Raw genomic sequence first — 12,211 nt, forward strand, 5'->3', positions numbered from 1 at the left:
TTCAATCCTGAAACATAAGACAGTCTGGTTTTGCAGGCAAAAAACAACATCCCAAACTGGATCCCATCAGCTAGGAAGTTTTGTTTGTAACAGGTTGAAAAGCGAGCCCTGTGGCCGAGCCCCAGCCTGAGGGCTGGTGTCCTTTTGTCTCCTGCAGCTCTGGTCGGTGCCTGTGGTGGGAATTACTCGGCCATGACTTCCGTGGTCTATTCCCCCGACTTTCCTGACGCGTATGCCACAGGGAGGGTCTGCTACTGGACCATCCGGGTCCCGGGAGCCTCCCACATCTACTTCAACTTCGCCTTGTTTGACATCCGGGATTCCGCAGACATGGTAGAGCTGCTGGACGGCTACACGCACCGCGTCCTGGTCCGTTTCAACGGGAGGAACCGCCCACCTTCGTCCTTTAACATCTCTCTGGACTTTGTCATCTTGTATTTCTTCTCTGATCGCATCAATCAGGCCCAGGGATTTGCTGTCTTGTACCAAGGTAAGACCCCGGCCTCCTCGGGCTCCCCTTGAACCTCATTGTGACGTGTGGACCTCGGGTGCTTGTTGCCGGAAGGACTGTGCGTCAGGATCTGCCCACTCAACTTGCAGGTTTTCCTGCCTCCTATTTTATAACTTGTACCCACTTCATGATACAGAAACGAGGTGCCACTGTTCTGTGTGAGTTCTGCTGTTTTAGTCGTTCTCATGACAGTTTTCATGGGAGAGTTAAAAGACTAACTAAAAGAAAGAGCTGAGATTGGTAGAATTGGAAGGTTCTAGAGAGGTCAGTTGGTCCATCCTCCTGCCTCTGAACATCCCAGCCAATCCCCAAAGCCTGGTTTACCATCTTCAGACCCTCCTAACATGGAGCTGCACTCCTGCCCCTGTAATGTGAACACACGTGTGCTAGGCACACCTCCTTGCCTGCACATGAGAACACAGCAGGTGTCCACGACCTAGTCTCTGTCCTGGACGTCAAGGGCCTCAAGAAGAGTTCAGTCAGTGTGCAGCTACAGGAAGGAGGAGGAGGCCTCCTCACGGGTGGGACAGGCTGAAAGAACAGGTAGGATTGGGGAGGACAGGTAGGAAGGAAGAGGGCCTTCGGGGCAGAGGGACCATAGCTGCAGAGGCACAAGGGAAGGAAAACCCTAAAGCATGTTCAGGTGTCCATGCAGAGATACGTCAAATGGCTCCTTCGGAGCCAGAGCCTGGCAGGTTCTGCTTTGGGGCCAGCGGGGCCAAGAATTGCCCCCAGCACTGAACCATAGAAAACTGCCTCCTCTTCATGACCAGTGCCTCCTCCTCTTCGTTGTCTCCACCAGCTTTCCCCCAGCTAATTCCTTTTGATCTTCCAGCCGTCAAGGAAGACCCGCCACAGGAGAGGCCCACTGCCAACCAGACGCTGGCTGAGGTGATCACGGAGCAGGCCAACCTCAGTGTCAGTGCTGCCCGGTCCTCCAAAGTCCTCTACGTCATCACCACCAGCCCCAGCCACCCACCCCAGACCGTGCCAGGTAGCAGTTCCCAGACACCATCAAAGGGGTGGGAGCCACAGAGCTTGGGGGTAGTGCCCTTGGCGGTTACAGAAACAGAGCTCTCTCAGGTGTTTCTCTTTCCGAGGCGGGCTGGGGGTCCTGGCTTCATGACTCTGTTTGTCCTGGCCTTGGAGGGACATTTTCTCTTTAGCTTGATTCCTTAATCCTTACCTCCAAGATCCAACACGGCTGCCTTTAGTACATGGTGATTAATCAGCTAACCCAGTGTTTCCTACGGCCCCAAGTTGTAGCTCTCTGAGTGCATCGGCAGTTGCCAGAGCTGTGTTTATTCAGTCATTCGGAAGATGTGTAAGTGCTTTAATGGTGTCAGGCTCTGTCTTAGGCACTGGATTGTACAGCGAACCACACAAAATCCCTGCCCTTCTGTGGCTGACAAGTGGAAGGAGAAAGACAAAAAGCAAAAGAAGAAGTCAGATAGTCACCAGAGCTGTGAAGGCAGGTCCTGCAGGAGACGGGTGGAGAGAGGGTGGTGATCTTATGGTTCAAGCTGGCTAACTTGGTCGGGTACGGACTGTCACTCTCTCTTTTCTGCCAAGGAAGTTGGAGCCTTTACAAGCTGGTAGAGCTGCAGATACCATTCGCGATTCCCTGGACTAGAGGTTTTCCCCTGCAGGACTCACAGTAGGAAGTCAGGGAGGAGAGCCCCTTCCTGTGTATCCTATTGTTTGTGTATCTGTAGGATTTCACAAGTCACACATCCCATTCCTCAGATGAGGAAGTGAGGCCCAGAGAGTTTATGTAATTTGTCTGCGGTCGCACAGTGATTCCAGTAGTAGAGACAGAATGTGCATCACCCCTTTCAACTCCAAGTTGAGTGTGCTTTGGACCACGCTGCCTGCTTCTCTCCAGGAGGTAGTCTAGAGCAAGGCGAGGTGCTCAGAAGGCCTGGGACTCCGGGCCAGCCCAGCTCGAGCTGCGTTGCGTGGCTACCCCCACCTGCAGGGAGCTCCTCAGCCAGGCCTGCTTCTCTGAGCCGCCAGGGCTCACTCAGACCTCCTTCTGAAAAGTGAGCTCACACACACAGTCCGATCACCCCTGTCTTTTGCACTTGCAGGATGGACAGTGTATGGCCTGGCAACGCTCCTTATCCTCACAGTCACAGCCATCATAGCAAAGATACTTCTGCACATCACTTTCAAGTGAGTATGAGAGCCGCCTGACTCCAGGAGGGGAAGGCTCAGGGCTCCTTTTCTACTATGCTTCAGTTGTCTGAGAACACTTGTAATATCGGAACATGATTCCAGAGCCCTCAGTGCTGGGCAGCGTGAGGCCATAGACATTCCTCATTCCCTGTAGAGTGAAATGTACAACTGGACAAATCTCACTAGGTTTGAGGGATTGTGTGTGCTCCTGGGTCTAAAGGATACGATTTCAAGGAGGATTGAAATAGTCTGGGCATAAAACAGGACAATTTCCATTTTTTGGCTTGTGCTGGCCCCTTGAAGAGATCTTTACGTAAGGGCAAAGATTCCTAGGACAATACCAGGCATATTTCCTGATGCCTTCTAGAAACTGTGAGACATTCTTAGGAAGAGAATTCCAACATTTTATTAACTACTGTTTAATAATTATTTTAAAACAATTATTTAAGAAGCTTTTAAAAGCTTCACCCTTCAGTTCTGACCAATTTGGAAAAAAATATTTCCTCCCCTTACTTCCGCTGTTCAGGTTTAACTGTTCTGCCTTCCAGGAAAGGGGCGATTGTTCATGTACTGATGTTTGTGTGCCTACAGAGGGGGGGTGCTAATTTTCCTAGCCCTCTGCTCTGTCTTTCCTGTGGTTCCCAGTCCAGGCTCTCTCCATTTCTTTTTTTTCCTCAGTAAAACTTTTTTCTCAGTTTTACTGAGATATAATTGACATAAGGGCTCTCTCCATTTCAAGGCCTTCCTGAGCATTGGTGTCCTGTAAAAGCTACCTTTTCCCTGACCTTCTGGCTTGCTCTCTGCCACAGACTTCTTTGTACATTAAATGCCGGCTCCTCCATTGCCCTGTAAAGGCTGCCCTTGGCCACTTCGGCACCACCCATAGGCCTCTCCACCCTGCACTTTACATTTTTCAGTGGAAACAATGTCCTTGTTATTGTTTACTGAGCTTCTATATCTGTGTTTCTCTTTTTTTTTTTAAGTCCCAGTTCACACGTTCTGGGGAAGCCTCTCAGGCACAGTCCCGTCTGCATGTCCCCCACAGCAGGGAGAGCGCAGGACACTCTCTGTAGGGCCCAGCACTTCACCGCACGCTGAGGCCCCAAAGCCCGTGTCTGACGCGCTCTGACACCGAGCCCCTCTGCAGCTTCCCTGTCAAGCAGTGCCGGGGGCTGGCACGGGGGCAGGGCAGGCGTGGGCAGAAAGGCAGGTCCTAGTCCAAGAAGAGCAGGCTTGCCTTCATCCTGTTTAGCTAGGTGGGCTTCCGAATAAGTGTCATTTGAAAAGAGTTCTTCTGCTTAAAAACAAAGAAGTATTTTGAAAACTCATAATCTCTCAGGCCAGCCCTTTCCAGATTTGAATAATCCTGCCAGCTAGAAGGTTCTTCATTACACTGAGCTGGAACCTGGCCCACTGCACTGCCATCCCACAGGGCACAGGTCATCCACAAGGTGGTCCCTTGGGTCTCTAAAGGCAGCTATGAGGTTTCCTGAGGCCTCGCCTCACCGAATGTCCCATTTTATAGGTGCAGGTATCTCATGAGATGGTAGGTTGTTTTGGACGCTTTGTTCTATTCTACTTGAAAAATTAAGTTATTTTTGTTTGACAGATCCCATCGTGTTCCTGCCTTAGGGGACCTTAGGGACTGTCATCAACCAGGGACGTCGGGGGAAATCTGGAGCATTTTTTATAAGCCTTCTACTTCGATTTCCATCTTTAAGAAGAAGCTCAAGGGTCAGAGTCAACAAGATGACCGTAATCCTCTTGTGAGTGACTAAAACCTGCCCCCTCCGTGCCCAGGACACGAGATCCCTCTGAGCTCGAGGCCCCTGGGGACCACTTCTCCCGTGGTTTCGTTTGACTGACTCTTCCTGCCTCTCCCTCAGCCTCTTCTGGGGCACCGGCCATAGGGGCAGCATAGCTTGGATTCGACCTGCTTCATCACTGCACTTAGGAGAGAGACTCACGGTCCCACGGTCCGTGCCTCCTGCATCTCTCTCTCTCTGATCTAGGAACAGGGTGTCGGGACAGTGGGGCTGAGATGACAGAGATGGTTGTGTCCAGCACTGGGCTCAGGTACGTTCTAGACGACTGTCAGGTAGTGGGTAGGTAGTGCTGCTTCTCAGTTTTGTCCACACACAGATCGCTTTCTCCTGGTCTTTATGGTTTGGAACAGGCCAGGCATAGAGAGTTCTGAGGCTGTCCTGGGGGTTGGCCCCCCAGAGCATGACGGAAACCCACGTTCTGTGCTGACTCTGGGGCTCCAGGTGAGAATGGGCCGCCTCCAGCCTGGGAGGGCCTGTCATGTCAAACCTGACACCTTCACCAATGGGCTTCTTTCTATGGCTTCTTCTGCAGCTTGGTGACCAGCAGACAAGTTTGAGGGGTGGTCATAGGAAACATCCATTCATTTATTCATGCAGTAGACTTTACCGAAAGCTTTTCTAGGTGTCAGTAGCTCCTTGTTGGGCTGGATTTGGTGACCTCTCCCCCAAGCAGCTCGTCCTGTGGAGCCTGAGCCAGGCCCCGTCTCGGGATTCCTAAGCTGACTCTCAGTTCAGAACAGGGAGTGTAAACGTGGTTGAGCATCCAGGAAGCAACGTGTGACACAGGGTGCCAGCAGTCCCTCCTTTAAGTGTCCCTTATTTTAAGAGGATGAAAAATTCCCAATGGCCTGTGCTCTCTGCGGCCTCCATGCCTCTTCTTATGGGGACAGGGTGGGCTTCGGAATGGCTCAGTGGGGAAGGAGAGGCCTCTTGTCCCTGCTCCCACACCCTCTGCCCCCCAGAAGGGGAGGGGAGCCACAGAGTGGCATACGGAGTGGGGAGGGAGGGTGTGGGAACGGGAGCCCCACTGAGGAAAGGCCTCCGAAGATTGAGAGCTGCAGCTGCAGCGTCCGCGGGCGGTGGGAGTCAGTGCCATCCCGTCCAGAAGCCCTGCCGACCCGTCCGAGAGCAGCCTCGTCCACAGCAGCCGGGAGGAGCACCTGGGACCCCGAAGGCCGGGCCTGGCCTCTGTCGGAGTGTGGCTCTCCCGCAGGCACTCGAGCCTTGGGCCTCATTGTGCCTCTGGCCTCACAGGTTCCTTGTTTGGGGCACTTTGCCCCCCTCGCCGAGCCCCTGAGCTACTGCCTGCTGTGGCCTTCCCTAGGGTTCTCCACACCGGCAGACGTCTGCGCCCGGCTCCCAGAAAGACAGAGGGCCGCGTGGGGCCAGCTGGGAGGCGACACTGGCAACCAGGAGAGACGCTGGGAGCTGGCAGGGTGGGCGAGGGGCGTTTGGAGAGGGAAATACCACGTGTCCACGGGAGAGTGGGGGCGCTGCCCCAGGCACCGGGTGAGGCTTTGATCTGGAAAGGGCGGTTACCCTAAGCAGCTGTCTGCCGGCCCCAGGGTCTGGAGACAGGCCTGCTGAGTGCAAGGACCACTGGAATATACTGATGTGTGCAGTCTCCCCTCCAAGCTATTCCTGGCCTTTATGGAATCTCCTCTCAAACACAAGTGTCAGGTGTGTGCAGTCACAGAGGGCCCTGTGCTGTGAATAGGTCCACGCAGCACAGAGGGAATGTGGAATCCCACCCGGGGGGGCGTCCAGCCGGCCGGGGGCAGTTGCTCGCAGCCATGGGCTCCCTCTGATCACTGGCCTTGGTGCATCCTGTGGGCCCGCCTGCCCTCTTCACACTTCGTGACTTCAGGTCACGGTGTGTCTGAGCACCTGGAGCAGCCCTTTTTCAGAGACCCCAGAAGGGCTGTGACCCCAGTGTTGTCCTTCTTCCCACCCCAGGCACAGCCCAGCACCCTGGGACCCACTTACCATCCCGGGAGCAGCCCCGGGAATCCCAAACCGGCCTCAGGACAGCATGGGGGGAGAGGGCCATAAATTGTCCCAGGCCAACCTCTGTAAGCGTGATCCCCCAGAGGGCCCCCCGCGGCTAAGTAAACACCGGAGATGTAAATTGTCCCAGAAGAGGGGAGATGTACACCCAGGAGCACCGAAGGAGGAAGCACTTGATCTGCTAAGAAACCACTTTAGAGGCGAGAAAGTGGGGGTTGGAGGGGACTGGAAAGGGGTGACCCTGAGAAAAGGGTGAGGCTCCCCCTTTCTGGGCATGAGCGAGGTAACCAGGTTGCTGTAACTTCTGAAGTGTGGGCTCTGGCTCAAGACTCCAGTCGACCAGAAACCGGCAACGCAACAATCAAAGCACTCGCAAGCACAGCTGTCCTGGCCCTTAGGCTGAACCCATGGATGGGCACGCCTGGGCACGGCCCCACCCGCATGGCCCATCGTCAGCCCCAGGCAGGAGTGGCCTGACCTGCTCAGTGTCCGGCCAGGTCGTCCTGACACCAGCAGGGCATGCAGCCTGTCACCAAGCCCCCATGCTTCCTGGCACTTCATATTCCCTAGCACTTACAGGGGAACGGCCTCCGAGGTCCCATCCCCTTGTCTGATGAGCACCCCAGGCCTCCCGCAGAGCCGGGTGGCCCCCACTCTGTGGCCCGGTCAACTGCTGCCCTCTTGGGTTTCCAGTCTTCTCCTTGCTGTTTGATGTCTGCTTTTGCTACCACCTTGGGAATGTTTAACCTTTTGATTGTTTTCCTCTGGTGTCTTTGTTTACCCTCCTCACTGTTCTACCTCCTGACCAGGGCTCTCAGCTTAGCTACCCTGGCGCGGGGTGTTTTTCAGACCTTCCAGCCGCAGCTGCCTCCCCTCAGGCTGGCTGGCCTGGGGGATGGGCCTCACCCTCTGTTTGCAGACCCCAGGGGGCCCATCTCCCAGGTTCCTGTCTTGCCAAGTTGAACATATTTAACGAGGCAGCAGTGGGGTGTGGAGGAAAGTCTGAGGTCAATCTACTGCTTCAGAAAGGACGTATCGTCAGGAGCACACGGTTGGGGGGCTGCCGCCGAGGGGTCCACACAGCGTCAGCACCTGCCCACATCCAGACTCACCTTCCCGCAGGGATCCTGACTTTGGATGACAAGGCTTTATTTGTAAATATGCTCTTAATACACAACTTTGAGAATAAAATAGAAACATCATGTATTTTAAAATATAAGATGAAGTGTGACGCACTGTATACAATTTAATATATATTTTTAGGATTGTTATTTAAGAAAATGGAATGTAATGGTACTTAACTTTTACAAAAGAGAGAAAGATGTTATTTTTACCGTCTGGAGAAAATAAATATTCTCATTGTTGTAGAAATCGCGATGGGCCCTAGGTTGTCGTGTTTACGGGAGGCTCCCAAGCCCGAGGCCAGGAAGGTGTCGCGCTGGGAGGACCTCAGGCTCTCCCTGGGTCAGCGTCTTCCAGTCCCTCAGCTCTCATCACATCTCTGACCCACAGCCGATCTCCGGCCGGTAAGGTCTGAAGAGTGGGGATTCCAAACTCACATGGTGCACGGTGGACACAGGGTGGCCACGGGCAAGGGCACAGGGCTCTGCACTCAGAAAACCTGGGTCCGAAGTGGCCTCAGGTCGGTCGGTCCAGCTTCCCCTCCTGTAGGATGCACGGCATCTACGTCTCAGAAGGTCGAGAAGGCTAGCATGCTGCATGATTATCGTCCACATGGGTTTCCCTGCCTTTCAGAGCAGCCAGCTCTTCCTCTCCCCTTTCCCCCCACCCCTTCCTTTTCATAACACGGAAGAAGCTGGGGTGTGAGTTGCCCTCTCCCGTGAGGAGCCGTGCACCCCAGTGGCCCTTTCAGTGGGTCCTTTGGTCCCCGTTTTGATGATGAGGAAGCTGAGGCTCAGGAGTGCGGGGCAGTAAACTAAGAGCACGGCTGAGTCAGCCTGCAGGATTCAGCTCCCACCATAGGTTCGCTGTGAGGCCGGGGGTGTAAAACAGGGAGCCTTTGAGGGGTTTCAGTGGAGGAGCGACGCCAGATTCCCAGTGAGAAGGATTTCCTACTTGCATTTGGAAAACAGGTCGGAGTGGGGTAAGACCGAGGGCGAGGAGGCCAGTCGGGAGATGCCGAGGCCCCCACACCAGCGCCGTGGAGGGAGGGGAGGGCCTGACAGAGAGCTGGCCACTGCCACAGGCCAGGGGCCTGGCTCATCCCCCAACCCCACCACCACGTGACCTCGGGCGTGGCGGGTGGTGGGGGCACCCAGGTGCCTGTTTTCTCACCTGTCAGGTGAGGGCAATTACAGTACTTACTTACCTCATCGAGTTGTGATGAGTTATTACCTGTGGTATGTTTTCAGTAAGTGGTGGCTGTTCCTTGTTATTTTAGAATGGAGCTGGGGGGTGAAGAACAAGGGAGTGTCTAGGGTGATGCCCAAGTATCCTGACTTGGGTGCTGGGGAGAGAGAGAGGCCAGTCTTTTTGATAAAGGACGTAAAAGGCACCAGAAGAGAGAGAAGACACACTGAGTTCTGTTTGGGCTGAGTCGAGTGAGGTCCCATGGGACATGGAGGCAGAGCTGTCAGGCCCGGACAGGCAGCCTGAGACCCAGGGAGGGTCAGGCCTGGGTTCTACAGCCCATGGAAATGGGGACACATGACATCTCCGGGGTGTGTCTGGGGCCACCCAGGAGGCTGCTGAGGACAGTGTCACGGACACACTCAGGCAGATGAGGGGGAGCCTGGGCAGGACTGGGGCGGGGGGAGCTGGCTCGTGGGGAAGGAGAGGGGGCAGCCCCAGAAGCCAAGCTTTTGACCTGCCTGGTTCAGTCACACAGCCACTGCTGGTTCTGTGAGCCCCAGGTCCAAATTCTCAGGAGGCAATTTGCTGGGGGAGGTCTCCCTGCTCCAGCCGGTTATGGCAAGGAGAAAAGGGGGCACATTACCACCACCTCAGATGCAGACGTGTTCCTCAGAGCGGTGCCTGGACCACTTGCCTCAGAATCCCTGGTGTGCTTGTTCGAAATGCAGGTTCCTGGGCCCCACCCCAGACCTGCCAGAATCCCTGGGAAGCTTCTGAGTGATGCCGACGCTCACTGAACTGTGACAGCCCTCTTGCCTGAGACGTTTGGTCGGTAGTCCCCTTTTCCTCTAAAACGAATCATCCACTCATAGGCAGTGGCCTTAAGTTCCACTGGCTGCTTCCTCCACCATCCACAGTGTATTGGTTACTTGACTTTGAAGGCCGTATCACTCTAGAGATTCATTGCGGAACAGAGAGAGGCAGGGGAGGAGAGCTGCGCAGCACAGCAGTCATTCCAGACACTTCTCCAGAAAGCGCTGCCTTGACGTGGGGTTTGTGCCCCCCTCCCGCTGTCCCCTCCCTTCCTGACCTCGGCCTGCGCCCAGGCAGTCAGCCCTAACCTGCTGTGGCCGTTGCCACATGATGGCACCTCACAGGCCAGCTTCACTTGAGTGTTTATCTTCTCTGAGCTCTCCTCTCTTTCCCATAAGCGCTTTCCTTCCCTGAAGGAAAATATTTTTAATGGCTGGTGGAAGACAAATGGGGCGGCCTAGCTGGTGAACTTCTTAGAGATGGATCCGCCTGCAACAGAAAAATAAATACACGCAGCCAGGATGCACACCACTGTCCTGCCTAAAGCAGCGCCAGGAGGAGCCCCCAAAACCCATCTGAGTGGACTCTGGGGATCGCTGGCCTTGACCTCATCTCCTTGTTCCGAACCTGCAAGATGGGACACTAAAACCCGCCCACCCGGGAGCCAGCACCAGGGCAGCATCAGCACCATCCTCGGTCAGGCAACCAAGGCCCTTCTTCCTATGGAGACGAAAGGGCTGGACAAGGGTGACCTTGTCTCCAAGCTTGGGGGTAACGTGATCATCCCCTCTCCCCACTGGGCTGTGTGTGCCTGAAACTGCAGACGGTCTCTGGGACGCAGAGAACTGGGAAGCTTTTGTTCCTCTGGCGGGGTCGGGTCCCCATGGGGGATTGTTTTCGCTTGGCTGAAAGGGACACTTTGGGGATAGAATATTTCAACCTCAAGAAGCAGCAACATTTGCTTGTAGCTGGAAGTCTCCCGTCCTGGTCTCCAGCTGTTGTCTGGAGCCACCAGATCCCTGCTGAATGGGACTACACCCGGCAACTGGGCGCAGACAGCACTGGGCTGGGCTGGCCGTGGACCAGCCTGTGTCCGGGAGGCCCGTCTCCAGGACAGCCCGGTGGCAGGGATGCCCTCAGCCCTCTCAGTGGTGGTTACCAGGCTCTGGAATGAACCTGCCCACTGTGGATGACTGGGCTGGGGAACCAGGCTCCACAGAGAAGCATTTTAGGGGGAAAACAGATCCAAGCTTGAGGTCCAGAGTAACTCCTTGGGGAAAAAAAGATGGCAGGATTTGAAACAGCCAAGGTTCTTGCAACAGAGAAGCTTCAGATCTCTTATTTAGCTCTCAGGAACGTTTACCATTGTCCCTGTTCAAGTGAAGCCACTGAACTTCTAAAAACTTAATTGGGGACCTGCTGTTTTGCACACTGATCGTGAGAATATGTGTAATGAACTCGCCTTAGTTGCTGGTACCAAAGATAAAATCGGATCAAGAGCACTCAGTGGGAATTCAAACCTCATATTAGCCAAATGTGGGGCAGCTTTTTATAGGTCCCAGGTGAGCTGAGGAAATCTGAATGTGCAAGGATGCTGATGATGATGATAATAATAGCTACCATTTCTGCGGTACCTATGTGTGCCAGACACTGTGCTCAACCCTCAAAGTCATCCCTGGGTCAACCCAGCCTGGGAACCAAGGCTCGGAGAAGCAGTCCAGCTGGTGGAGGGCAAGGCCAGGACTGAGCCCAAGTCTGCTGGCTCCAAAGCCAGGACTCCTGGTTCCTGTTGCTCTGCAAGCCCCTCCCACTTGGCCAGGGGGTTGGGCTCTGAGGGGAAACCCTGTGGCCCCCAAATATCTCCCCCAAATATCATCCCTGTTGCCTCCAGACAGCCCAGGAAAAATACAGATCAATTTGCCTAGGGTGAGGAAGGCATCAAACCTACACTTCTTTACCTATTTGGCAACCCAGACTCCTTTGGGAATCAGAGGAATGTCATGAAGCCCGTCCCCAAAAGACCTCACCTGCAAAAGCTACATAGAAATTCTGGAGATTCAGAGACGCTCCCCACCCAGCCCCAGAAACCCTTCCATGGACTTCAGGTACAGAATCTCTCCATTAAGCCAAAACAGGGGTACCTGAAAGTAAAAACTAGACCAAAAGAGTAATAATAATAATAGTAACCATGCATACATTTTACTGATCACTTATCCAGTGTCAGGTACTCACACCAGGAGTTAGCAAACTTTTTCTGCAAAGGGCTAAATAGTAACTATTTTACCTTTTGTGGGTCCTATGGTCTCCAGTCTCTGTCACAACCTCTCAACTCTGCCTGCACTGGTTGGGGGCAGCATCCACTCGAACCACAGCCCATTCCCAGGGACCCCCAAGGACCCCCCCATCACCTCAAGTCCTCAAGCCTTTGGGTGACTGTGAGGGGGTGGGGATTGGCAGTGGGAGGCGGGCACCAAGGCCCACCCCTAAACAGCCACAGACAATATATGAACACATGGCAGCTTGTATGCCAATAAAACATTTATGGACACTGAAACCTGGATTT

At 54.3% G+C, this 12,211-nt stretch overlaps 1 protein-coding gene across 2 annotated transcripts in view; it reads left to right on the forward strand.

The window, feature by feature from the left end:
• KREMEN1 (kringle containing transmembrane protein 1) overlaps positions 1-7,857 on the forward strand; it is a 63,340-nt gene extending 55,483 nt beyond the window's left edge. Inside the window, exons 6-9 of one of the 2 annotated variants that reach the window (XM_061169714.1) lie at positions 158-490; positions 1,347-1,508; positions 2,602-2,686; positions 4,299-7,857. In XM_061169714.1, the coding sequence (XP_061025697.1) occupies positions 158-490; positions 1,347-1,508; positions 2,602-2,686; positions 4,299-4,467 (749 nt within the window). In that variant the 3' untranslated portion in view covers positions 4,468-7,857. The remainder of the gene's footprint in view (positions 1-157; positions 491-1,346; positions 1,509-2,601; positions 2,687-4,298) is intronic. The other variant, XM_061169715.1, reaches the window with a different exon arrangement.
• Positions 7,858-12,211: the final 4,354 nt, after the last annotated feature.

This window comes from Eubalaena glacialis, chromosome 15, assembly GCF_028564815.1.
Source record: "Eubalaena glacialis isolate mEubGla1 chromosome 15, mEubGla1.1.hap2.+ XY, whole genome shotgun sequence".
Classification (NCBI taxonomy): domain Eukaryota; kingdom Metazoa; phylum Chordata; class Mammalia; order Artiodactyla; family Balaenidae; genus Eubalaena; species Eubalaena glacialis.